Source organism: Dermacentor andersoni, chromosome 5 (genome assembly GCF_023375885.2).
Source record: "Dermacentor andersoni chromosome 5, qqDerAnde1_hic_scaffold, whole genome shotgun sequence".
NCBI classification, from domain to species: Eukaryota; Metazoa; Arthropoda; class Arachnida; order Ixodida; family Ixodidae; genus Dermacentor; species Dermacentor andersoni.
This window is the reverse complement of record NC_092818.1, coordinates 102904318-102932188: the sequence shown is the minus strand read 5'-3', so window position 1 is coordinate 102932188 and position 27871 is coordinate 102904318. Positions and strand designations below refer to the sequence as shown.

The window sequence follows — 27871 nt, the reverse complement described above, 5'->3', positions numbered from 1 at the left end:
CTCTCGCTGGCGTCAAGGGACGCTAGAGTGTACAGGGACGGCGCCACGCGAAAGTCGAGCGGCGAGCGCTGGAGAAAGCAAGCATCTCGGGCCAATCGCGTGAGCTTATTCTTCGTTGTTTCCAAGAACGCGCACTTGCGCTTGTTAGGGAACATTTGCTTCGTACTTCAGCATGAAGACGCGTATAGTGGAATGCCTCGTGTAGCTTCGCAAGATGTGAAATCGAACGCGGAATCAATGTTGAACTAATGCTTCCCCTTATTCTGTAAGTCGTTATACTTCACAAGCGCGCACGTACGTACCAAGTTATTGAACCGATACGGCCTGCTCTCAGTGCAAATACGTTCCAAGTGTTCTTGTTGAACTCTAGGCCTCGTGGAACACTATAGACGCTCCATTTGGGACCTCCTCTCAATCGCACATAACTTACCCTCTTGAAATAGTATGGCATAACGCAGCACGTTTTAAATTATGTAACTACAATCGCACTAGCAGTATCACGTCGATGAAACGCACCTTTTCCCTGCAGTCGCTTGAATCACGCCGCCAAGCATCTCGACCTACGCAATTTCGCTCGAGATATAGCATCATCCAGTTTTGAAAAAGCCAGTTTGTCACGACCCCGTCTTACCTTTGGGCCGGTTAAGATGATCACCATAAGATAGACGTCTCTAATTGCCGCACTAACATTTTTCTTTATTATTTCGTCCCGTGCACGTCCAAAGACTGGAACCATATTCCTTAGAATATCGTTTCCTCTTCGAACTATGACTTGTTTTGTTCATCGATACACAGTTATTTAAGTTATGATGCGTGGAGTGAATGTTATTCAATTTATTTTCGCCTTGTTTGTACACACTGTACTTCGCACCGTATTTTTTTTTATTTATGTGAGCCTTGAAAATTGCATCCTCATATGTGCCTGCAGGTTCTTATACATTCGATTTTTTTTGTTTTGTTATTTTTGTGCACTCCACTTCCCTGTGTAAAGCTTTGTGCGCTTGAGGGTAAATAAATAAATAAACAAAAATTAAATAAGGCTAAATTTGCACTTGAATGTTAACTATACATGAAGCGATAGGAATAAATTGACACGCTAGGCTTTCTCGTTGCCTAGTCATAAAACAGGTTTCTATGATAATTTTAACTGAGAAAGACTACAGCGCTTTGAAATGCATGACTATGCTAAGGGCTATTTCATTACTACAACAATTTTGTGTACTATAGACATTGGGCGAACAAGGCCGAAAAATCTCAGGCTCGAAGCCAACGTTTCGATAGAAAAAAATGCTTACTAAGAACACAGGCTGCTGTACTGAAAACTTACGTATGCGAATGGTGCAATATACGTGTCTTCGATATTATTATTATTACGGAATTTTATGGAATCTTCACTAATTCCTTAAACTTTCTAGAATTTTCTACATCATTTCCGTTAGAAGGCAAGTACAATTTTTACTGTTTCAGTATAGTTATACCATGGCATTGGAGTAGAAGCTACAAGGCAGCCTGCTCTGGGGTCGATCTACACCGAGGAGACGAAGCTCTATATAACGACAGAGAAACACGCAAGGCGTATGCGTGTGCATTCGTATATATAATCGCCCTGCCGATTGGCTGAGACAAGCTGCGACTCCCTCTCCGAGCGCTGACTGATAAAAAAGAAGGCGATGACGGTTGTCAAACATTGTAGCTGTCGGCGAGGAAAGCGGCGACTGCAGAATTATTAGAAAACCTTGTTGACATAGTAAGGTCCATTTCGTGGTTATACCGTATACACACACAACATACACACACAACATACATACATACATACATTCATACATACATACATACATACATACATACATACATACATACATACATACATACATACATACATACATACATACATACATACATACGTACGTACGTACATACATACATACATATTGGTGCAGTGCGGACTGTTATCGCTGTTTGCAAATTACCACCCTTTCCAGTTGCAAAAGCCGGAGGAGCTCAACGAAAGGAGATATGCTTCTATGTAGCTACTTGTTCTGCGTCTTTTTTCTTCTGCTGCAAGGTGGCTCATCACTACGGTAAGCTCTCTCTCTGAAAGGGTCATTCTGCGCGCTCGGTATTTAAAGCGCATGCAGCAGCGCGGCAACGCAAAAAAAAAAAAAAAAACGCATTCGCTAGTTGGCCGTTCACGTGGCTTGCTTACATCAGAGCCCTTACTCTATAGGCGCTTTCTAATACCGTATACTGCCGCCGACTCTTGGGGGAAACGCCTTGCTATTGTTCGTTTCTTCGCAAAATTTTATTTAGATTAAGAAGGGAGAAGGCGGATGATTTGATGCCTAACGTATAGATAAGTACTAACAGATTTACCGCAGCGTTCCCGCTATAACATGACCGATGCGACTTTGACCAGCTGGGCACTTGTTACCTAATTTGCGCACCGAGTATATGCACCTGCGGGATGGTGGCAGGTGATCGAGACAGTAGCGGTGACGGTATACGGAGTGCTACGAGCATTCGAATATACTTCAATTTAGGCTTCTACAGTTGTCAGCGCTTGAATAATAAGAAGATTTCTATAAAAATGTACGACCCCGAACGTGACGCATAGATAAGGCGCAAAAGCATATCTTCAACACTCGGATAACTTAACAGCACAAAAAGCCACTGCCAACTGTCTATTGAGGCAAGATGGAAGCGCACACCGCGTGCTCACCTGTAACTTTAACATAATAATAATAAAAACGGAACTATGCCTGCGGCTAAGCATATTTATTATGTATTTATTAGATTATTTATTACTGCATTATTAAATGCATTATTTGGCCATCCTTATTATTTGGGCTCCAAAACGACGTGGCGTTGGGCCTGACTAGTGTGGTAGGCTACGCATCACATATTAGCGCTCCGCTGTTGCCCGTCTTCCACTTTGTGGGCTCCCTTCTGCACGCACGTTCAGTTATATGGGCTCTCGCCTAAAAAAAAAAAAGGTCATTGACCTGCGTGAGGCATTGCTGTTGTCAATGTGGCGTTTGCCTGCTGCCCTTCATTTCATCGCTTTGGTAGACACGCTAACGTTTTGTCATTTTGCCTTATATCGCTCTCTCTTGATTTCCGCGCCCGCACTTTATATGTGTGCGGTAACGATAGAAGTGATTCGTTAGTTTTGGTTTCAGAACCAAGGTTGCAATTTTTATGAAGGCCCAGAAACTTTCAGTGTCAGTGAAACTGTAGCGGCGGGCTCCACAGAACATAAAGCGCCTTTTATTTTGATCAAACTGCTTTCTCAAAAAGCGGCCGGGTACTCGTCAGACGTTTATTTCGTCTTTATCGATACGATGCAGAAATATACAGGGTGTTTCAGCGAACACTTTCAAAAATCTTTAAAAGTTGCCTATGGCAGGTATCACAATTCTAGTTCGTGAGCTGGTCTATGCTCGAAGCCGCGGACAATACTTGCACAAGAAATCGAGGCGCGAAATCGACTAATTAAAAGAAATTCACTAATTAAGTTTTCATCTAATTACAGTATGGCCCGTATTGCAATTTAAAAATTATAGCCGTGGAGTTCGCCAGGCGGATCCACTTGGAACGGATTTTCAAGATGACACCAGTTTCGAGATATAAATTCCCGAACTTTGCGGAGAAATGCATTGGTGTTCTAGTTAATTTGTTAACAAAACGTCGTTTCATGCACTGAAGCGCACAAGTAACTGGAACACCAGTGCATTTCTCCGTAAAGTTCGGGAATTTAAATCTCGAAACTGGTGTCGTCCTGAGAACTCGTTCCAAGTGGATCCGCCTTGCGAAGTCCACTGCTAGAATTTGTAAATTGCAATATGGGTCATAAGATAATTATCTATAAAGTTAATGAGTGAATTATTGTTAATTAGTCAATTTCGCATTTCAATTTTTTTGTGCAAGTAGTGTCCGCCGCTTCGAGTAGACCGGCTCAAACTAGAATTGAGCTATCTGCCACAGGCAACTTTTAAACTTTTTTGAAAGTGTTTGCTGAAACACCCTGTGTATTATGTCTTTCAGATTATATTATCCATCTGAGCGAAAGTGTTACATCTCCTTGATGACGACTATACTGCACCTCGTGAAGCGTATAATAATAGCCCATTGCAATATATATGCATCGTGTGCCTGCTAGCCAGTGAAAACACACTTTGCAGGTGTATATTCATAAATTATTGCGCAAGAACAATTTAACACTGTATTCGTTGAATAAGTGTAATGGCAGCTAACTGCCGCTGCCGCATCATGACAATTCTTCTATATGCTAAGTTAAGGTTATGTACCCTCGCTGGCAAGCTTAAAGAAGTTGCAGAAAAAGAAAATATATATATATATATTAAAATGAATTTCGCTGCAGGTGAGCGCCGATATGATCCGGCAACGAGCATGTCGTCTCCATGGTCTGCTTAAGTAACTGGTTCTTCATGTTTGTAACATATTCTTGTGAGAAATTCGCCTTTAATGCTTAAGTGTTCGCATGAAAAGCGGTGCACCGCCATCATTGCACTAAAGACAGTAACGTGCACACTTGCGTTTCAGAGCCTATAACCGAGAGCGGCACAGCAACATCCTTAACGCCATCTTCGAGAAGAACGCCTACGACAAGAGCGTGCGGCCGCCAAGCATCAATGACACAGGTAACGAACCGAGCAAAGTTGAGAGAAACTATATAGCTACACTGAAAGGATATCATAGCTACTCGGCTCGTTTATTATTTTCTTACGTTATAGCACTCTTCGTTCTCGTAGGTTATTCAAGCACTATTTTGCCTCTGCGTGCGTGTTTGGCTTTGACGCTGCCTCATCATTTTCTTGTGGTATTGCAGAACTGTGAGAAATTTCAGTTTAATTTTGTTCTATATTTAAAGTGACGTGTTTATGTGCAAAGTGTGTTTGAATTTGTTAGCGAACGCTAGGAGACTGTTTTCTTCAGTCTCTGTCTCAGACTATGCAGACAATCACATATTTCATTTTATGTGACGCTTCCTTTCTTTTAATTGCAAATTACTGCCACACGTTTGGTAGCCAACTGCTAAATAGCTGTTAAGATACGCTTCACCCATCATCATCGTTCATTCATACAGCAAGCTAACGTAGTGCAGAAGCCGGCGGCACACGGTACTTGTTGCCACTTCCAATAAGTAAATAAAACAATTCAGCTTGAAAGCACGCGCTCAATGTCAATCAATCAATCAATCAATCAATCAATCAATCAATCAATCAATCAATCAATCAATCAATCAATCAATCAATCAATCAATCAATCAATCAATCAATCAATCAATCAATCAATCTTATTATCTTTTGCTTAAATTCGGTATTTAAAAGCGCATTGGAGAACCTGTGTTAGTGCAGGTGTAGCACGTGTGGCAATTAAGAAACGAGGCCAGTATGCACTCGACCGGTTGTATGCCTGCAGGTTGAATGCTCTCAAGAGGGAAGCGAACTTCACCTCTTGTCCTGTTCGACTTTCTCACTCCAGCATATATCGTGCGTCTAGACGCTGCACATATTATGCTGCAAGGGTAGGAATAATAAATTATATTCCAATTATATCCATTTTTTTGTCCTTTGCCGCTGTCCTCAGTGTCTCCCGCCACCTAAATTATCACGAGAATCGGCCAGTCCGAAGCTGTGGACTATGAGATTGGGAATAAAATGAAGCGAAAAGAATCGCTGGAATTATGCCACTCTGTAGGGCGATAGCTAAAGCTCATACGCTCTAAGTGGTTTTGTTTCTTCTGCCAACCAACTATTGGCTTGAACTCGGGCGCCGTCGCCTGAACACGGTTCTTTTCTTTTTCTCTTCCCCCCTAACCCTTACGTGATTCAAAAGGTCCTGTACGCGTCGAGGTGAGCATGTTCGTCCTCTCCATACCCGAGGTGTCGGAAAACAATATGGTAAGCAAGATCTCGTTATGTTGCCTATGGTGCTACTTGTGGTGATGACGGTACCTTGGAGTCCCGCTTATAGTGGTGATGATGGTCGAGGAGGCCGTGAAAATAGTTGGTGTGGCACTCACCACAGCCGCCCCTCCACCCCCCCCCCCAAAAAAAAAAATTAATAAAGAGAAATAGGGTCGCCGGGCCAGTGCAAATCAGCGCAGAGTCACTTCGTGGCATACATCGGTAGTCCGGTTTCTATCTCGCCATCTTCGGCAGACACCCTGGCATCACCAGCAACTCACAGAAAACAAACCCATCGGCCGCCTCCGAAATCCGGTCCCTCGTCCATCGGCTACCTTCCGGCGCCGCATAAAAACAGATGCCGCACTCCCAAAAGGTTCAATGGTGGCCTATACCGATGCGAGCTGCAAAGACAAAAAAGTGGTTACGTCCACCGTGGTGCCAGGGCACCCATCCGTAAGTGCCAGTTATGTGTACCGTCTGACAACTCTGGTCCCATCGGTCAGTGCTGAACTCTTGGCCCTACGAGAGAGAGAGAGAGAGAGAAAGAGACAAACAGAGAGAGAAAACATTTATTTCGACCATCGAGGTCGTTGCTCTCGAGGTCGAGTGGCTGGTGTCCTCATTCCAGGACTCCACTGGCCGTGGCTGCTCGACGTACTTGCTGGACAAGAGCTTCTTGTCCCGCCAGGGTATCGCCGGTCCGCTGTACCTCCCCTCGCTCAAATGACGTGCTAGGCGTCTTTAAGTATTGAGGTTTGCCCCCGCACCCCCACGAGATGTGAAATAGTGTAGGGCGTGTGTCGCCGCAACAGGGGCGATACGTTTGTGGGTACATTTTGCTGTATCTCTGTAGGTTTGGGAATGTATTAGTCTGAATAAGTCAGAGCTACTGCCTCTTCAATGCTGAACTTTCTGGGGGGGGGGAGGGGGGAGGGAATCCTGCGGTTGAGTCGCTGGATCTCGAGTCGATCGCAGTAATTGGATGGCAGGGGCACGAAGGTAAAGGGTGGAGATTGATGAGACGATTGGTTTTGCCCCGCTCGGCTGATTAGCGCTCGAGCTAAGGCGTTTGCCCTTTCGTTCCCCTCCAGTCCCGCGTGGCCCGGCGTCCACGTGATTTGATGGGATTCTTGCAGCATCGGGCTAGCGCTACGAGGCGCAATACACTTGGTGACAGCTGCTTTTGCGTCGCCGACATCGATCATAATAATACGCACTGACTCTTAGGGTGTCGGAACGAAATTGTATTGTATTGTATTGGGTTTTATGGCGCATAAGCAACTCAGGCTATCATGCGCCAAACATGTTTTTCGTTCTGGTTTTAGTTTCGTTCCACTGAAAAGAGTTCCGTTCCGGTTCTGCTCCGGAACGAAAAAAAAGAAGTGATCCGCAATGGTTTATAGCGGTTTCGGTTCGCACGCAAAAAAATTTTCGAAGCAAAGTAATGATAAAAGCATGGTGTTTATTTTTCTAAAGAAGTGAATTATGAATTCTGAGATCGTGCTCAGTGTCATGAGTCACGGCATTGAGCATGATCTCAGAAGCAGCACGTCATCGAGTGTACTCGCCGAGGTGCGAGACCGCTGTTCCGATAAAACGAACTTAAACGAACGATGGAACTTAGGTAACGAAGCGTTGTACGAGTAGAAAACGAAACGATAAGCGCTCCGGCGCACAAGCCCTGGGTATTGCTACGATGCCGATCTGCTAGTGCATCGAGCAGCAGGCTTAGATTAGTGGAGCACTTGACCGGCCATCGCTCACACTACGCCTGCCTCAGATATGCGCTTATGCGGACCCTTAAGATACGCACTAATTCTTACGTTGCCCGACGTCGGTTGTTTCGGATTGCCGACTGTCTCCTTGAACCGAAAACCAATCAAAAATATTTCGGTTTCACTTCGAAGCAATAGTATAAGTAACGTTTCGGTTACGCTTTCCTTCGGGTCGAAAATATAGTCTTGTTTCGTCTTTCGTTTTCGTTCCGCTCCGACGCTATGCTGACTCCACCTCGGCCATAAAGGGGATTCGAAAGATATACAATGCCCACCCTCTCGCAGACAAAATACACCGCGTGACTGCACGGGTGCCCGGTCAGCTTCGGGTACAGGGTTCCACGGTGCGCTAAGCTGACAGCGCTACCCACAGTGAGCTGCCACAAACTTTGAAAGCATCTTTCCCAAGTGATCCCAAGGGTGATTTCCTCCACCGCAAGGAGATTCTCCACCGCACCACGCGAGATTTAATCCCACCGCGCGGTTCAAACCTCCCAGGTGGCCTTACCCGCCAGGAGGAGGTGGTGTTGCTGAGACTCCGTGTGGGGATAGCACTCGCCCCATCGGGTACCTGTGTCTGGCCACTACACCTCCGTGGCCCATTTGGGGATAGCTGTCTATATTGCCCAGCTCGAGCGTCCGCGGTTACAATCAAACACCTGTTGTGGACATGCTCTGGCCTAAACCAGATACGACGGCACTACCTGCAAACAATGGGCCTTTATTCCACGAAACCACCAGACTATGTTTCTTGGCTCTGTGGGACCAGTAGTCATCTTGCACTATTGATGTGCATCGTTGAAACTGGCCACATTTGTATATTTATTTATTTATACAGTTGGGCAAACTATCGAAAAAATAACACCGCGTAGGAATACTACAGCGCCAGCAGTGGGGTTCTTCTAGGCCACCTGCAATGTATGCTCTTTTGGTTACCCGTTCAATTTAGCAGGTTGTTTCAATATGCCTCGGGTTGCCACGGCGTGCCTCCAACAAAGGCACAATTGAGGAAGCCCACGTATGCCCATTACCGATATACCTGTCCCACGAACCACTTCGTGTGTATTTACGCTTACTGACACGACACCATTGCCATCCATTGACGTCGGTTCTACATGAGCGACCGGACAGCAGTTTCACAAGTGCACTCCGCTGCCATCTACCCCACATAACATCAGGCTATGCCCTTCCATATCACCCCGTCAAACCACCATGGGTGATGGTTCAACCTTCCGTATGCGTACATGTCCCCGGCATACTAAAGAAATCATTGGTTCCCGTCAGTGGACTACAACAACTTGCTCTCGCGTACATCTGGTCAGAGTACCAGACATATGTTCATGTTTACACAGACGGCTCCGCGTCACCTAAGGCATCGACAGCAGCTGTGGTGATACCAGCCCAACAGATGACTCGAGGTTTCATACTAGACCATAATTCAACATCAACCGCTGCAGAGCTTGTGGCTATTCGGGAAGCGATTCGCCACATCTGCGGGGAAAGACCTCAAGAGTGGTGCATTTTCACGGACTCAAAACCCGCGCTGCAAGTTTTGGGATGCTTCCTGCGCCACACCGCATATCAGGTTCTGGCCCTGCAGATCACCGAGCTACTTTCATACGCTCAAGAAAAACACCACCGCATAGTGTTCCAATGGATCCCGGGACACTGTGGGCTCAACGGTAATGAGATGGCCGATGCTGCAGCAAGGCGCGCCCTCAGCAATGGCCTGCGAACTGTAGTGCCATTCTCCAGACCGGACATCACATGCCTCCTGTCGGAATTAATGAGGAGTGCGACGAGAAGATACTGGGCCCAGCCAGACGCTCGCCACGTCCGCCTTAAAAGCCTGGATCCCGATATGAAATTTCCTATTCTGCGTGGAATTCCACGCCCTCATACATGCCTGATACACAGACTGCGATTAGGCGTCGCCTTCACGCGCAAATATTTGCACATTATTGGACGGACAGACTCCCCGGACTGTTCAGTGTGTGGCGCTGTAGAGACTATAGAACATGTGCTCGTGGTGTGCCCTGAGTATGCGCGAGAAAGACTGATATTGGCAGATACATTGAGAGATTTACACAATGGACCACTGTCGGAGGACCTCTTGCTAGGCGCGTGGCCACAGAGTTGGCAGACGACAGAGACAATGCGTGCACTTTCACGTTTCCTAGGTGACACGGGCCTGGACTCACGCCTGTGATACCAGTTGTGTAATGTGTCATTCACCTCGTTCCTCCCATTATCATCCCCCATTGTGACCCTTTTTCATCCCCTCTTCCCCTTCCCTTACGTAGAGTAGCAGGCCAGATGCTCCATTATCCGGCCGACCTCTCTACATTTCCAATCATTAAAATACTTCTTCTTCAGAGGGCTAAATAAGAAGTCTTTTGGGACCTGTGTGGAAATATACTAAAACGTATTAAGATGTTCTACATAGCACAGACTTTTGACCGGCAATGTATTGAGTGCACTTCTGTTCCGCATAATAAAGCAATAAATTACGCCATAAAACCTATACATATAATATCGGTTTATTGGTATCTCTATTAAGCACACAGATATCTTAATGAAATAGCGCATGATGTTCAACGGTATTTTTGCTTTCCAGAAATTTTTTAAAATAAAGCCAACTCCATTCTAATATATATATATATATATGTGTGTGTGTGTGTGTGTGTGTGTGTGTGTGTGCGTGTGTGATGCGTGTGCGTGCGTGTGCGTGTGTGTGTGTGTGTGTGTGTGTGTGTGTGTGTGTGTGTGTGTGTGTGTGTGTGTGTGTGTGTGTGTGTGTGTGTGTGTGTGTGTGTGTGTGTCGTATATTTCTCTGCGCATATACCCTTAATAATCTTTTTTTTTAACATCCTGTGGCCTTGGTGTTGTTAGTGTCGGTAATGTTTCATACGCGTACACGGATCTGGACTAGTAAACCCTCCCTGTTCAAATGCAGATATATCTAGCGTAGCGCTTTGGTGTGTCCCTTTATATTTCGAAGAATTTGCGCACCACCTTGAGTGTAGCAGTAGCGCAGTAGAAGCACTACTACGCGAGTAGTAGCTGTGATAACTACTCGCGGCACTCCTTCCAGGACTACACGATTCAGGCGTACTTCAGGCAGGGCTGGCTCGACCCGCGGCTGGCGTTCGACGACCGCGCCGGCGACGTCCAGTATGTCACCCTCTACGACGCCGAGAAGATCTGGACGCCAGACGCGTTCTTTTCCAACGAGAAAGAGGGCCACTTTCACAATGTGCCCCAGCCCAATTTATTCGTCCGCATCTTCCCGACGGGACGGGTTTTGTACAGCGTAAGGTAGGTGCGACGCTCGATCCTGTAAAATGTAGAAAAAAAAAAAGCCTGTCATGTGTGTTTGTAGGTTCCGAGTAACTTCAGTTGTTACACGGTCGAGTTCGAGGTGGTTCGTATAGTTAAATCAGCGGTGTTCTTAACAAGATGTGATGCCTATTCGACTTCGTGATTCCAGTGTTGTGCGTAGATCTGTCCACAGACAATCACTGGCAGAGCGTTTGTCGAATTTCAGCGGTCAACCATTGCAGGACCTCCGTCACCGGCGAGGTTTAGTAAAGGCTATGAAAACAAATTCCTGCATGAAAGTGGTCTTGATTTGAGACTTTGAATAGATTTCGTAGACTTCGCCATGTGTTGTTTATCGAGACCTCCTCTTCTTTGCTCTCTCATGTTACTCCCGTTCGTCTTTCCCAGTACGTCGTTTCCCCTACCTCATATGTTGTGCAGATCAAACAGATGGCAGTAGCCCAATAACAAAGTTTCACTGGAACCAATAAAGAAACTTAAAAAGTACACCTTATTATGTATCAAGGCGAACTGATCATGATTTACACATTCGAGGGTGCAATGCTGAGTAGCTGGCCAGAACTTCAAATCCGGTCGACCTCTCAGCTCATACATCATGATAAACACATCTCTTTCTCTCTATCTCATAATTCTCAGTGCTACATCATTTATCAAATCACAGGTCGACCTTCATAAGTAAGCCCATTTCTATGCAACCATTCTTAGGGCAGCAAATAGTTATTAACAAGGCATTAACAAGCACAGAAACATCTCTCATCTCTCTCTGTTTTACACACCTTCCAATAAGCTTTTCTGACTAAAGATACGGAGAACGAGGGAACCTACGAGATATTAGCTTCGCAGTATTTTCGTTAAGTACAATAAAAAGCAAATTGTAGCAGTGCGCGTTAAAGGTGGCAGGAAACAGGGCGAAGGTTGGGCAGTAGGACACGGTAACGGTCCTTTATAAACCTGCAGGCACCTTCAAAGTGACATTAAAATTAAAAGCACCGCAAATAGTTGTACACATGAAGTCAAATCTAGCTTCACTTGTTCAAGTTCGGATGTGATTTATATGCTTGAATGTTCCTTATGTAAGAAACAATATATTGGTGAAACAGGACAATCAATGAACGTCAGATTAAACGGACATCGCGCGGACACAGCTAAAGAGCGTCCCAAAACCATTGCCGAGCATATCAACCAACCAGGTCATAACTTTGATGAACTTAAACTCTACATCTTACAGACAAATTTCCGTTTTGAACGAGAAAGAAAATACAGAGAATCATATCTTACCCATAAGTTGAAGACATTGCAACCAATAGGCATAAACATTTCAAAGGGAACTTTAGAATCTAGTCGCTATGCTAAATTTCAAGCTATAGACAACAACACTTAGTTTGGTTTCTTAGTTTTTTTAATTTTTTTTATAAGTTTTTTTAGTCGGCGTGTCAGACGCTGTTGACACGCCGACTAACACGCGGGCGTTGACACGTGCTTAACAGACGGCCGGGTCACTGGCCTTGTGCACAGCGGTCATTTATTCTCAATTTGACACGCTGACACACCTTCGCTCGTTACCGTACCCATTCTCCTTACACCCTCTCCCCTTTAGGAGAACCCCACCTATATATACTGTGGCGAGGAAAGCATATGTCGCCTTGAAGAAGACAAGTCCACTTGTCGAAACGTTGGCTCCTGCTTTCACCTTGTTCTCGTTTTGCTCGTCTTCTTTATATGTAGAGCTTTCGATTTAGGATCGCCAAGATGTCTCTCGGAACCATCGCTAACTACTGTGCGGGAGAAACAAATGGCAGTAGCCTAACAACATAGTATGACTTGAATAAACAAGTAAATCTAAAAATAACATCATTATGCATCAAGGCGTGCTGTCCATGATTTGAAAATTCGGAGCTGCACGCTTAGGAAAAAAAAAAAAAAAATTGCAACTCTCTCTCTTTTTTTTTTTTTTGCAAGTACTTGGGCAAGCCAACTTAGAAGCTATTGCGCTCCATCAACAAACGCGTGTTTTATTCAGTGTTGTAACCCCCGTGCTTAAACGACCTTGGGCACTGAGATGGACGCCGAATGAAGGAACTAAATTTGGGTAATACTTGTTGGGGGGCTAGTTGGTGCATGTTTCCAGAAGAGGGTTATAGCGCCGAAAAAACACAACACACAGCAAGCGAGACGGGACAGGCGCAACTTCCAACTGTTTATTCACCGCGTATGCGAATGAATATAAGGTCAAACAAAGATGGGTAGCAAGAACCACACATGCGCACGAGGTTTTTACAAAAAGCGGATAAAGATAGGTGAGGTACACACGTATCTCACGCCCGTGTATCTAAAAAGGCAGTTTCATTCTTATAAATGGAGATAGATGGGGCGCTAACACAATCGCTACAGTTTCTTTGAATATAGTAGGCCTCCAACAGTTCACGGGCTGTCTGGTCCTTACTTCTGCTTAAAACCTTCGCTTCTTTCAGCCTTGCCACACACTTAATCTTCCTTTCTTCTCCGCAGGCTTTACAATGATGCGGCAGATGAGAACCAGTACCATTTTTTAAATCGCGATTATGTTCCGCTAATCGGTCATTAATACAACGGCCGGTTTGTCCGATGTACTTCTTTCCACATGTGAGAGGTATCTGATATACGACACCCACGGCACATTTAACAAGTGGGGCTGCATGTCTCTTTTTACAGTCAGTTTTTTTTATCTTGTTGGGATCAGTTTTCACGCACAAGCCAGCCAGTTTCTTTGGGGCAGAAAAAACCACAGGAACCTTATATTTTGTCGCTACATGCTTCAAATTGTGCGCTACCTTATGGGTGTACGGGAACTGCCTCTTTAGATACACGGGCGTGAGATACGTGTGTACCTCACCTATCTTTATCCGCTTTTTGTAAAAACCTCGTGCGCATGTGTGGTTCTTGCTACCCATCTTTGTTTGACCTTATATTCATTCGCATACGCGGTGAATAAACAGTTGGAAGTTGCGCCTGTCCCGTCTCGCTTGCTGTGTGTTGTGTTTTTTCGGCGCTATAACCCTCTTCTGAACTAAATTTGAAGGAGGCATACTATACTACAGCAGCGCTGCACTTTCGTTCGTTTTGTCGCGCCCAGTATACGTTGAACCAGAAGACGATTTACTACCGAAACTGTATTCTCGCAGGAATACGGACATCATTTTGACGGCCCCGCAAAGAAGTAATCAGTAACCTTCCATTCACTCGTCGGTGACACATATGGAGAGCCGATTCTGCGAACACCCTCGAGTTACAACGGTCACTGGCACCAAAGTCACCTGCGGTCAGGTTTGCGCCCAAATTGAGGTAGCAAAGAGAAGAGGCGCTTTCGCATTGTACAATCTTCTTTTAGTCGTTCTAGAATAGTAGGGCCCAAAGGTGATACTGTGATAAGCCTTTATTTTTTAGCACTTGGCGTAACTTTCGGCCCCTAACACTCGCTGTATCAGCGCAGCGGTGAACGCGTATACCGATATGTGTAGGGGACATGCAATTCTCCATGCAGTGTTGTTTGTCGCTCAGTGTTCGCTTTTAAGCAGCACGCTTAAGCCACACAAAACAATCAACGACGAAGCGAGAAACTCAAATGTACCAACTTCGCTGTGCCGTTGATCACGACGGTAGCGCGCTGACTTCGCGGTATGCTGTTGACTGTTCAGTGACGGCGTTCAGTATTCGTGACAGTGACTGTGGCAGCGTTCAGTATTCGTTTCCATTCCACCAGACTCACGCTGAAGCTGTCGTGCCCGATGGATCTGAAGAGGTACCCCTTTGACGTGCAGGTGTGCTCAGTCATCATGCCAAGCTGTGAGTATACTGTCGCATTTCCTGGCCCCCCGATTGCCTATATACTAATTGGGTCTTACGCCCTCAATGTAGAAATGTTTTCTGTAGGACGAGCTTTACATGCGTGTGACTCCGATCTATAGTGACTGCCCTGTGAGAGCACGCGGTGAATGCGTGCACATTCACCGCGGCTAGCTTCCCCCGCCTTTCTCCGGCTCATTCTGTCATGCTTGTATTCCACTCCCCCACTGTAGGGTAGCCAACCAGACGCTTTTCTGGTTAACATCCGTGCCGTCTCTGTTCCTTTTTAAAGAAGGCGAAAAGCTTTCGTTGGTGCTTTGGCGCACTTCCGGGGTCGGAGGGTAGAGCAATGACGCTATAGCCGACGCAAAAAGGAGTGCTCGCTCTACGGGGCACCATGGGGGCACGTTCATTGGCAAACTACACTGGTCAGAGCTTCTGGAGTCGCACGTGCTGTCCACCTATACTATCGCCAGAGAGGCGCTGGTTAATAGCTCTGTTCTCTACGGAATTACGCAATGAAACGAGAAACAGTGACTGAATAACCCAACTGCAACAAGAATACGTCGTCAAGCACACCGTTCCTTTAATCAAGCCAACAGATTTCTTGAAGCTTTCGATTATTTGTTTGCGTTGAAAATCATCGTCGATGGTTTCTGCACAAATTTTATTTCTCTATCTCTCTCTCTCTTTCTCTCTTAGTTACCCGTGTTCTGATATCGCTTTGTATATGCCTATTGCACAAGGGGGATATGTTGCCATAACAATGCACATAAGTTTCCCACAATATTAAGTATAATAATCAAATCGTCACCGACGCATACAAACTCATGGGCGAAGGGCGCTTTTAGGTGTGAAATTTAAAAAGATAAATAAGATAAGTTGATGAACACAGGAAGCATACAAAGAGTCTGCCACAATTTATGCCCATTGTTACGTTTCGCCTACAACGCGCGGTAATGCCGGCGCGGATGCAACGGACGCCGGGGCTTTGTTCAAAACGGCGGACATTTTGGCCTGTTCGACGCCGCCGCAACGCCTACCCGCCAAGCGTGTCCAGGCGTGTTTCAGTGCCACGTGTCTTCGTGTGTGCGTGTGTGTGTGTGTGCCCTCGCTTGTCAAAGCACGGCAGCCGGGGAGCGGAGTTCCCCGAATGAGGAGCCTGGACGTCTCTCGGCTCAACTGTTCACGCCGTCGTGTGGGTGAAGGTTGGCGATGCGTCACTACACTCGGTTCAGCAGGTCTCTCGGCCCGACAGTTCGCGCCGTCGTGGGCTCCTGCTGCGCCGTCCCGTGACCTTCATCCCGTGACCTTCCCTCCTTCCCTTTTGGACCGCGACGCCGGGAGTATAAGAGCAGCTGCCCCCGGACGCCAAGAGAGAGGCTCCGATTTGTACTGTTGAGTTACGTGCTCTCCCGTCTCTCCACTTCGGTCGACCTGACCGGCCGCTCTTTTGCTATGTTAGAATAAACAAGTTGTTCTGTTTCCAGTCTTCTCATGCTTTGCCGGGACCTTCGGATGCTTCTAGTGCCCCAGGCCGCCAGGCCAACGCTACCCTTGGGGCTTGCGACCCATTGGCAATAACGGGCGTCAGCACCGAGACCCCAACAACTCGTGCCAGCGGTACGATTACAACATCTGGTTGCCAGCGGTGAGATCGCGACAACGGAGGCCAGCAGCGAAGAGATGCGGTTGACTGTATGCTGAGCAGCACAACGACCATCCGGGAGCAGTGCAACGAGCCCTGTGTGATGACTGGTTGCCTGCAGCGGAACGACTGCGCTGAAGTCTTGGCTGCGAGGTTTGGTGAGTGCGGGACTTTCTTCTTCTGAGTTTTGCCAGGCTTTTGTTAGTGTTAGAAACAGAGCTGGTAATTGTGGTTGTCGTTGCTACCGGGTTAGTTTGCGGCAAGACAATAGTAGGCAGTAGAGAAAGCAGCATTCAGAGCAGCCATGGATTTGAAGTCGTTGCGCAAACCGAAATTGTTGGAGCTTGCGAGAGAGTTGGGTCTGGATGTCTCAGACAAACTCAGAAAACCAGAACTGCTAAGGGCTATTCTTGAGTTAGAAGCTGAGGATGACGAGCTGTCGGAATGCCTTGAGACCATTGAGGAGAGGGAGACGGCAAAAAGACAGGAGCGCGAACTTAAAGAACAAAAAGAGAAAGAAAAAGAAGAGCGCGACCGTCAACACGCGTTGGAAATGAAGCGTCTCGAGTTAGAGATGGAACGCGCTCGTAATGGAAGTCAGGCACACGGTGCAGGAGAACGAGTATTGTTCAAAATGACTGACCTGATGCGGCCGTTTAAGCTTGGAGAGGACATTGGTTTGTTCCTGGTTAACTTTGAGCGAACGTGCGAGAAGCAGGGGTTCTCTCGGGAAACGTGGCCACAGCGCTTGCTCACTTTGTTACCCGGCGAGGCGGCCGACGTAGTCGCTCGCTTGGAGAGAGAGGAGGCAGAGGATTTCGACAAAGTGAAATCGAGTCTGCTAAAAAAGTACCGGCTGTCAGCGGAGGCGTTCCGTCGGAAGTTTCGGGAAAATGAGAAAGGCAAAAGTGAGTCATATACAGAGTTTGCCTACAGGCTTATGTCAAACATGCAGGAGTGGCTCAAAGAAGAGAAAGCGTTTGGTGACCACGAGAAAGTTCTGCAGTGTTTCGGGCTAGAACAGTTTTATAGTCGGTTACCTGAGAACGTGCGGTATTGGGTCTTGGATAGGCCAGACGTTAGTACGGTGGCTAGAGCCGCTGAGTTAGCCGAGGAGTTTGTGACGCGTCGGGCTCGTGGAGCTAAGGACGGTCAAAAGGGTGAATTTGGCTCCAAGTTTGAGAGGCCAAAGTTCACGCCCATGAGAGCAAAGGGGGACACACGTAGTGCGGATGCGAGTGAAAGCAGTCCGACCGAACGTAAGGAGACGGCGGCAACCGAAGCCGAACGCAGAAAGCGGTTCGAGATGAGGCAAGCGCGCGTTTGTTATACGTGCCAGAAGCCGGGTCACTTTTCGGCGCAGTGTCCAGAAACAAAAACACAAGTCGTGTTTTTGTCTATATGCAGCACTGACGAGAACATGAAGCTTCTCGAGCCTTACATGCGAGACCTCCTCGTGAACGGGAAAGAGTGCCGAGTGCTTCGCGATTCCGCAGCTACAATGGATGTAGTTCACCCCTCTTACGTAGAACCCGATATGTTCACGGGCGAGTGCGCATGGATCAAGCAAGCAGTGGAAGCTCATAGCGTGTGTCTGCCGGTAGCAAAAGTGCTTATTGAAGGACCTTTCGGAGCACTTGAGACGGAGGCCGCAGTGTCATCTATGCTGCCCCCCCAGTACCCGTACCTATTTTCGAACAGGTCCGATCACCTCCTGCGCGAGAAGGGGCTTTTGTTTGGTGAGGCTAGCGTTCAGGCCTTAACCAGATCGAAGGTTCGGGAGCTCGCTGCAAAGGCGGTAGTTGCGGGGCCGACGTTGTTGAACGATGAAAAAGGGTCAGAGGCGCAGCAAGCTGGTATTCAGAGCACGCCCGAACTGAATAAAATTGAGCCTGTAGCGTTAAAGGCAGCAGATACTGGAGAGGAAATTCCCGACACGGGAAAGTTAGAAGAGCTGTCTCCAGATTTGCTCATCGCGCCTACGTCAGACGGACTAAACAGGTTGCTAAAAGTCAGCCGGTCGGCTTTGATAGCCGAGCAAAAGAAGGATGGCAGCCTAGAAAACATACGCTGCATTATCAAGGAAGGTATCGCCAAGAAAAATGCTCGCTTTGTGGAAAGAGGTGGGGTCCTGTACCGGAAGTATCTAGACCGCAGGGGAGTGGAGTTCGATCAGCTGATCGTGCCTCAATGCTATCGTCAGGATCTGTTGCGCTTGTCGCATGGGGGTTCGTGGTCCGGACACCTAGGAGTTAAGAAAACTAAGGACCGTCTCTTGCAAGAGTACTATTGGCCAGGGTGTTTTCGGGACGCAGACCACTTTGTGAAGACATGCGACACCTGTCAGCGGGTGGGCAAGCCAGGGGACAAATCGAGGGCGCCGTTGAAGTTGGTACCTATCATTACGGAGCCTTTTAGACGGCTCGTTATTGATACAGTGGGACCTCTGCCGGTAACAGCCACGGGGTACCGACACATTTTGACTGTGATCTGCCCAGCGACAAAGTTCCCTGAAGCAGTGCCGCTTAAAGAACTCAGCTCAGTTGAGATAGTCAATGCACTGCTGTCCATATTTGCGCGAGTTGGTTTTCCTGCAGAAATCCAGTCAGATCAGGGTACAGTGTTTACTAGCGCTTTGACGACAGCCTTTCTCGAAAGGTGCGGGGTAAGGCTGTTACACAGCTCAGTGCACCACCCCCAGTCGAATTCCGTTGAGAAGCTCCACTCCGTCATGAAGCGCGTGTTGAGAGCATTGTGTTTTGAACATCAAACTGACTGGGAGCTGTGTCTGCCTGGAGTGATGTTTGCTTTAAGAACCGCGCCGCATGCGGCTACGGGGTTCTCGCCAGCTGAGCTGGTGTACGGTCGCTCGCTGCGATCTCCGCTTCGCATGCTTCGAGAATCATGGGAAGGCAGGGGCGACGACCCAGTCGTGGTAGAGTACGTGCTTAAGCTCCTCGAACGCTTAAGAAGGGCACAGGAGTTGTCAGGTGAAGCAATGGCAGAGGCCCAGCAGAGGGCCAAGGTTTATTATGATCGGACAGCCAGGGCCCGTCGTTTTGAGGTGGGCGATGAGGTCATGATATTGCGCACATCGCTAAAGAACAAACTCGACGTGCAGTGGGAGGGCCCAGCACGGATTGTTCAAAAACTGTCGGACGTTAACTACGTGGTGAGTCTGCCAGGAAAGCGGAAAGCACAGCAAGTTTACCACTGTAATCTGCTCAAACCCTATAAGCAACGGGAAGCAGTGGTGTGCATGATGGTAAACGTGCCCGAAGAGCTTCCGGTCGAGCTTCCGGGACTAGGCTCAGTGACGAACAGGAAAGACACCGATCAAGTCATTAGTGACTTAATAAGTAAAGCATCGCTGTCGCCTGAGCAGAAAACCGAACTACACCAGCTCTTACAAGAGTTTCAAGGTCTGTTCTCTGAGAGGCCTGGTAGGACTTCTGTCCTTACTCATGACATAGAACTTACCTCCCCAGAGCCAGTACGATCCAAGGCGTACCGGGTGTCACCCCGCCAGAGCGATATTATGGAGGCTGAGGTAAAGAAAATGCTACAGCTCGGTGTTATTGAAGCGGGTGAGAGTGATTATACCTCCCCTTTGATTTTAGTTGAGGTACCGGGCAAGGAACCTCGTCCTTGCGTCGACTACCGCAGGCTTAATTCCATCACTAAGGATCAAATTTATCCGATCCCTAACATCGAGGAGCGCCTTGAGAGAGTGAGTAGCGCTCAGTTTATTTCCACCCTAGATCTTGTCAGGGGTTATTGGCAGGTTCCACTTACAGAAGAGGCTAGTAGGTATGCGGCGTTCATTTCACCAATGGGGACATTCCGTCCTAAAGTTTTGAGTTTTGGTTTGAAGAACGCGCCATACTGCTTTTCAAGCCTCATGGATAAAGTGTTGCGGGGACAGCAAGAATTCGCTTTACCGTATCTAGACGACGTAGCGATATTCTCCGCATCCTGGCCTGAGCATATGGCGCACTTGCGGGCAGTGCTAACCCGCCTGCGCGATGCGGGCTTGACAGTCAAGGCTCCCAAGTGCCAGTTAGCACAGGCCGAGGTTGTCTACCTCGGACACGTGATTGGTCGGGGTCGTCGCCGCCCCTCTGAAATAAAGGTGGCCGCTGTGCGAGACTTCCCGCAACCGCGCACGAAGACCGATATTCGGTCGTTCTTAGGTGTCGCCGGCTACTATCAGAGGTACATCCCCAGGTACTCTGATATCGCGGCTCCCTTGACGGATGCTCTAAGAAAGACAGAGCCGCAAACAGTCGTCTGGGATGAGACGAAGGAAAGAGCTTTTAGCGCCCTAAAAAGCGCCCTAACAAGCCAGCCTGTGCTACGATCGCCCGACTACACAAAAGGGTTCGTTGTTCAGTGTGATGCTAGTGAGCGAGGCATGGGCGTTGTACTGTGCCAACGGGAAAATGGAGAAGTAGAACACCCCGTCCTGTATGCTAGTCGTAAGCTGACGAGTCGTGAGCAGGCGTATAGCGCCACCGAGAAAGAGTGTGCGTGTATCGTGTGGGCCGTTCAGAAATTGTCATGTTACCTAGCTGGCTCGAGGTTTATCATTGAAACGGATCACTGCCCTCTCCAATGGCTGCAGACCATCTCTCCCAAAAATGGCCGCCTCCTGCGCTGGAGCCTCGCTTTGCAACAATATTCCTTTGAGGTGCGTTACAAAAAGGGGAGTCTCAACGGTAACGCCGATGGCTTAAGTCGAAGCCCCTAACGTGGGAATCAACCTCAAAATTGCTTGTTACTGATGTTTTTCTTCCTGAGGCAGGATTTTTTTTTAACTTATTGCTTTTGTGTAGTGTTTCAAAGTGATGATGTGCTTTTTAGTGCAATTTTTCCGATTTATGGACGCGTTCTGAGTGCTGCTAAACTACTGTAAGGAACTAGGCAGCAGTATAAAAGGGGAAAGAGCCTGGCAGGGCTTAGTGAGGGTTGTGCCGTGCTTGCTGACTGAGCGGTTGACTTTCAGGCGTGGTTCTAACGCTTGCCGGAAACGAGAACAAAAATGTCAACTCTCCCGAAGTCACTTTGCAGTGTCCTGTGTGCACCTGAACGTGAGAACGAGGCCTTCTCTGTGCGCTGCGCTCAAGAAACGCCAAGGACGCCCAACTTCGGTTATGAGCATCATCGAGCGACATCCCTCCGGACAGCGGATGCAGTCCCCTGACCATCGGGATCTCCTTCCCCCGGCGGGGCGGTCTGTTACGTTTCGCCTACAACGCGCGGTAATGCCGGCGCGGATGCAACGGACGCCGGGGCTTTGTTCAAAACGGCGGACATTTTGGCCTGTTCGACGCCGCCGCAACGCCTACCCGCCAAGCGTGTCCAGGCGTGTTTCAGTGCCACGTGTCTTCGTGTGTGCGTGTGTGTGTGTGTGCCCTCGCTTGTCAAAGCACGGCAGCCGGGGAGCGGAGTTCCCCGAATGAGGAGCCTGGACGTCTCTCGGCTCAACTGTTCACGCCGTCGTGTGGGTGAAGGTTGGCGATGCGTCACTACACTCGGTTCAGCAGGTCTCTCGGCCCGACAGTTCGCGCCGTCGTGGGCTCCTGCTGCGCCGTCCCGTGACCTTCATCCCGTGACCTTCCCTCCTTCCCTTTTGGACTGCGACGCCGGGAGTATAAGAGCAGCTGCCCCCGGACGCCAAGAGAGAGGCTCCGATTTGTACTGTTGAGTTACGTGCTCTCCCGTCTCTCCACTTCGGTCGACCTGACCGGCCGCTCTTTTGCTATGTTAGAATAAACAAGTTGTTCTGTTTCCAGTCTTCTCATGCTTTGCCGGGACCTTCGGATGCTTCTAGTGCCCCAGGCCGCCAGGCCAACGCTACCCTTGGGGCTTGCGACCCATTGGCAATAACGGGCGTCAGCACCGAGACCCCAACAACTCGTGCCAGCGGTACGATTACAACACCATATACAGACTGACGACCTTCGCATGCAAAACACTGTGATTGCATTTTGGAATTTATTTCGCGTCACTGCGAAGTTGTACCTCGAAATAACTTACAATTAAGTTCGCATTACGTATGTCGGCCCGATGTAGTGTACCATAAACAACTTTGTTTCCTTCAAGGTGGAATTCTTTAAATATTCCATTAGATCCTGAAACTCTGTGATGAATCATGGGTACGACATTTTTTGAGATCGTGTAGACGATCGGCACTGGCCATCCGCCTTGATTGAAGAGAACTACTAAGAAAACTTAAGCGGGTTATATGTTTCGCTTTCAGAACTCTATTTTCGTTTAATTGGCTGATAAAGAAATTGTCGTTTCGTTGGCTGATAAAGAAAAGATAAAGACGAGAAAATGAAGGCGAGGAAAATAATGAACACAAAGATTTGAAGGTATGCATTACCAGTCTAAAGTGATTTAGGGTCCCTTAATGTAGGGTTTGTCGAATTACAATGTCGCTGCGCATTTGTGGCGTTTCTGGGTTTACGCTGTGCGATGACCGTGCTGTAATTTCGGTAGAGACGTGATGCACGCGGTTACCATGGTGAAAGGAAACGCCCCGTGGAAGGCGTTTTGACCGTGACTTCAGCGCTGCTGTCACGCGGCGTGATAAAAAAGCGCAGACGTCTGCTGCCCCCCTCCCCCCGTTCTAACCCTAAAAATTATGTTATTCAGGCTTTTATTACAGCTGATTGAGCGGGGCGGGAAAGTGCGTCCATTTGGCTTCGTCGCTTTTGCCGCCAAACTCACTGCGCGTCTCTGGGACGCGCAGTGAGTTTGAGTCTCCACTCAGTGAGTGAGTCTCCACGCGCGAGCCACGCAGGCGCATCGATATCGTGACAGACGTACGACGGCGGCGGTGCTCTTTCGCTCTACTGTCGCACGCATTTCGCGCCCCTTATCGGCTGTTGATGTGGCACAGAGAACAGGTACTCGCTTGCCATCCTGAAGCTCCAGGTTCGATTCTTCGTAAAGCCTTGGTTTCCCTAATTTTCTTTACGCGGTCAACGTACTGAGGCCACAGACCAAAGCGGGGTAGTGTAGCGAAAGATTTTCCTCCGTATGCACGCACACGCTATCTTTCTTGTTGTAGCATCGTCCTCAGCTTGTTTATGCATATTGCTGCACGAAGGCCTCTCCCAGCGATCTCCAAAGGGCACAGTCTTGAGCCAGCAGACCTTATGGCTGCAATTTTTTTTTTTTAATTTCGTCACGCCAACTTTTATTCTCCGCCGTCACCGACTGCGCTTCCCTAATTCTCTCGGCACCCATTCTGCTATTCTAATAGACCATCGGTCATCAGCCCTGCGTACTACATGCACTGATTGCTATAGCATAAAAAGATATCAAACAGCTATGGTGTTTCTTGCATGCGGTTGTCCACCGCGTTTTGAAAGAATATGCATTCGCGATACGTATGCTTCAATCTTGCGCGGCGTATTATTATCACCAAGAGCTCGATCGACCAGCTACTGGCGCGAGCCTACGCACGGGCTCGGTTATTATTAAACTTAACGTCCAGAAACAGCACAGTGGGTTCTGAATCGCGAGGGATGCCGAAATGGACGACTCCGGAAAAATTTTCAGCAGCTGGAGTCCTTAACGCGCACCCAAAGCACGGCGCATGACATTTTATTTGCATTCCGCCACCGCCGGGATGTGGTCGTTAAGGTCTAAAACCAAACCCGCTCACCGTGCGAAAGTTGCAAGGCCTAAGCGAGGAGGTAAAGCTTCCGTCTCTCGAATTAAACCTTAGTAATTGTAGTGTGTGTACTTTGTTGGTTAGTAACGGTTTATGCGTTTGTGTTCTTGCACGGCAGACAAATACACGACGGATGACATTGTGTTCGCCTTCGTACTGCACCAGCCTATGGGCTTCGACGACGGCCTTCTCATCAGGAACTACAAACTCACTAGCCACGTGCTAGGAAGTTGCAAGAGACGAACGATCACAGGTACGTGGCATTCACTGGCACGTTCATTGGGTGCAGCAGTGTTGGTTTGATCGTCTGCTCCCGGGCCGACACAAACATTGTAGGCAGTTTCTCGGCAAGTTTATTAGAATGTACCCCCACCTGCCGGCCATCGTCAAGAGCAGCGTTGCCTATTACCTCAAGACTAAAAAGAAAAAAGAAAACAGCAAAATAATGCGAGCTTCACCACCACGGAGGCCGAACTCGTGCGCATCTAGACCAGGTAACACGTGAAACACCCCCCACCCCCCACCGCCATTATTAAAAAAAAAAAAAAATGCCTTTTCACATTTTGCGAGGAAAGTTTATTGCTGGAGGCTGCTTGTTCGCTAGTTTAAACTTTAAAGCCCTGCTTAATGACAGAGAGAGAAATGCTGATTTTTCTTTTTTTGTGAGTAACAGTACAGATTTTTACTTTGTTGGGAAGCTAAGACACTAAAGTGACCGAAATGCCGAGAACAAGCCAATGTATTGAATAAGAGCGTCCCCATCAGTGTCTGGCCACATGCGGAGCTGCTTACAGGCACCGTTATGCGAAACAAAGGCGTATTTCTCGACATAACTCTACTTGATCTACACGTCTCAAAACGCGGCACCATGGATCGAATGGACTATTATGCATATAAGCATGAGTGCTGTTGAATTGCGGCATTTCACGTGTGGTCGCTGATTTTTATTCTTTGCTAACATTCAGCTACGCTGCGCGGCGCGTTAAAATGGACGAGAAGTGGCGCCACGAGACGCACGAACGGTAATTTTGGGGTTGGAATACCCGCTTCAGGTCGTGCGACAACTCCGAACACGAGCGCAGGGGACCGCTATGCTTTCGACTTGCAATATGTTTAGCACGCTGCACGAAGAAGGAACACCGGTAGACACAGCTTCACGAACAAGCTCGAACGGACCTCTCACTGGGCAGTACACATATAGCACAATGCGGACGAAATTCTGTACCCATGAATCACTCCAGAGTTTCACGATATAACGAAATCTCGAAAAAAGAAATCCACCTAGTATAAAGAACGTGGTTTATAATAAACTACAAATCGCTGTTGAAGTTCCTGCATGACGCGAAACTAGACGAGCGGCTCTAGCAAGGCCACCGTCTAATGTACATTAGCACTGACCACTTTTTCTCATCGTCGTCGTCGTCGTCGTCGTCATCATCGTCGTCATCATCGTCGTCGTCGTCGTCGTCGTCGTCATCATCATCATCATCATCATCATCATCATCATCATCATCATCATCATCCCAATACTTTCACTCCCCATTCCTTTTCTCCAGTATATACAAAGCAGCAGACTAGAGCACACTAGCTCATGTTGACCTCCCTGCCTTTCCTATAAATCTCTCTCTCACATTTGGTGACAGAAGAATAATTGAAAGGACGCAGTTGGCGCCAAGTGTGTCCTGTCACATCTGTTTATGCTCTCGTCCGCATCGCGCTACATCCGCTATTCGTAATGGATCGCCAGTAAGCCCAAATGTCCACCCTAGTGAAGTACATTCCCACTGGAAACAAGATCTTCAAGCATCATTCAAATTGCGAAGTTTGATCGCACGCTTGATCGCCCTAACGTAGGAATGCCTTATCGATGAGAAGTACAGTGCACTAGAAAATATTGGTTCTAGTTCACTGTAATGAGAAGCATACCGAGGGATTGTGCTTCGGAATGAAGGAAGGCAACAGCCTCTGCTCCTCATGAGGGACAGAGAAGCCCGTCAGTGGAGCTTCCTCGCAGGTGACTACTCCTGCCTTCGGGTGGAGATCTGGTTCCAGCGTCTATCGCGCAGCTTCGACGTGCTGGTGTTCATCCCGTGTGCCATGTACGTGCTCCTGTCCTGGATCCCGCTCTGGCTGGACAACACGGGTGCAGCCACGCGAACACGCCTGGCGGTTCCCGCTCTGGTGCTGATCGCCATGGGCTCGACGATGTCTAGACTCCGGGAGTCCGAGTTCCCTCGCACCAGCTACACCATGGCCGTGGACGTGTGGATTGCAGTGACATTCGCCTTCGTGATCGCCCTCTGGATCGACGTGGCGATCGTCGAGCTCATCGTTCGCTGTCGTCAAGGCGGGACCGGAAAGACGGCTGTGCTGGTGCCCAAGGCCGATGACAAAAAATTCGGTGAAGCGGATGCCCTCGAACTTGTGGTTAGCGCAACGCTAGTATTGTTTTACTATATTTTTTTTAAAGCGCGGAATGCCTAAGACAATTTTGAAGAAGCGCTGGAGTGCCAGCATTGTTGACCTATAGGAGTTACCTAACCGCAGTAACCGGTTCATGGCGTTCCGAGTGTTTAGACCGCGGGAACATAGCCTTATGTAAAGTTCAGGGTTTCAAAAACGCGTTATCAGGGCCTAACCACCTGCAAATGTGCAAAGAATTATCGTACTACAGCTCGAGGCGGCAGCGTCCATTAAGTGATACTATACAGAACTGTTTATGAAGTGACATAGGAGCTTAGTTTGAACCGAGATTTTGCGGTCTTACGCTTATCGTGAAATGTTGCACAGTTTAACGTATCTGTCGCACAAAACGGTCAGTCTTTTCTTTTTTTTGCTTTTCAGAAACAGGACGAGTACAACTTTACGCCACTTATCGGGAATAGAGCTTTGAACCCTTAGATTCCAAGAACGCTGCTGTGCAAACTACTGATTCGACAGTCAATGCGCTTTTTGCTATTCCGTTGGAAGCGTCAGCGGAACGGCCTGCGGCAACAAGACATTATTGCATTCTCGCTAGAGGAGCATTTCTATACAAACTACATAGCAACTATACAGCGAGAAAGTGTACAAAATTTCTACAAACTATAAAGTTTCTTTAGAAACTTTTCGTCACACCTATCGTTGCAGGAAGATGCGAAGAGTGGCGCGAAGAACGGGCCAGCGCGGCACAACGACCAAAGAACCTGGCAGACCCCTGTCCGGAACTGGCTGAAGACGCCGCGATCGACTGCAGACAAAGTGGACCTCGCCTCTCGCATTGTGTTTCCGGTGGCGTTCTTGCTTTTCGTGGTGATCTACATCCGGAACTACGCGGTCAAGGCGGACGCTCACGAGGACTGGATCTGACACCGCGCATCACGCTGGTGGAACCTGCGCGAACCGGTGGCGGTGCTTGCCATCCATTCATAGCACGCTGGCAGAGTGATCCGCCGGCTTCAGTATAGAGCGCACGCCTTGTAACTTCGCACCTGGAGCGAGCTTTAGACTAAGAGACCACGAGCGCTGCTGAGACGCTGCCCTTGTACACTCAGCTGCATGTACGGAATGCTTGTGCGTTATTTCTTCAGACGCTGCTGACAAACACCTTTCTGTAAGTGGGTCGTTACTTTTCTCTTGTGATTAAAAAAAGGGGGATAAATAAACATATGAGCAGTTACTATCA

At 48.1% G+C, this 27871-nt stretch overlaps 1 protein-coding gene across 1 annotated transcript; it reads left to right on the top strand.

Annotated features, from left to right (window-relative positions):
- LOC126530986 (glutamate-gated chloride channel-like) lies at positions 1-27871 on the top strand. Its single transcript, XM_050178339.3, has 9 exons — positions 1-99; positions 1983-2081; positions 4564-4661; positions 5860-5924; positions 10803-11026; positions 14790-14872; positions 24326-24460; positions 26222-26634; positions 27337-27871. The coding sequence occupies exons 2-9, from the start codon at positions 2017-2019 to the stop codon at positions 27553-27555; spliced, it is 1302 nt and encodes a 433-aa protein (XP_050034296.2). The 5' UTR covers positions 1-99; positions 1983-2016; the 3' UTR covers positions 27556-27871.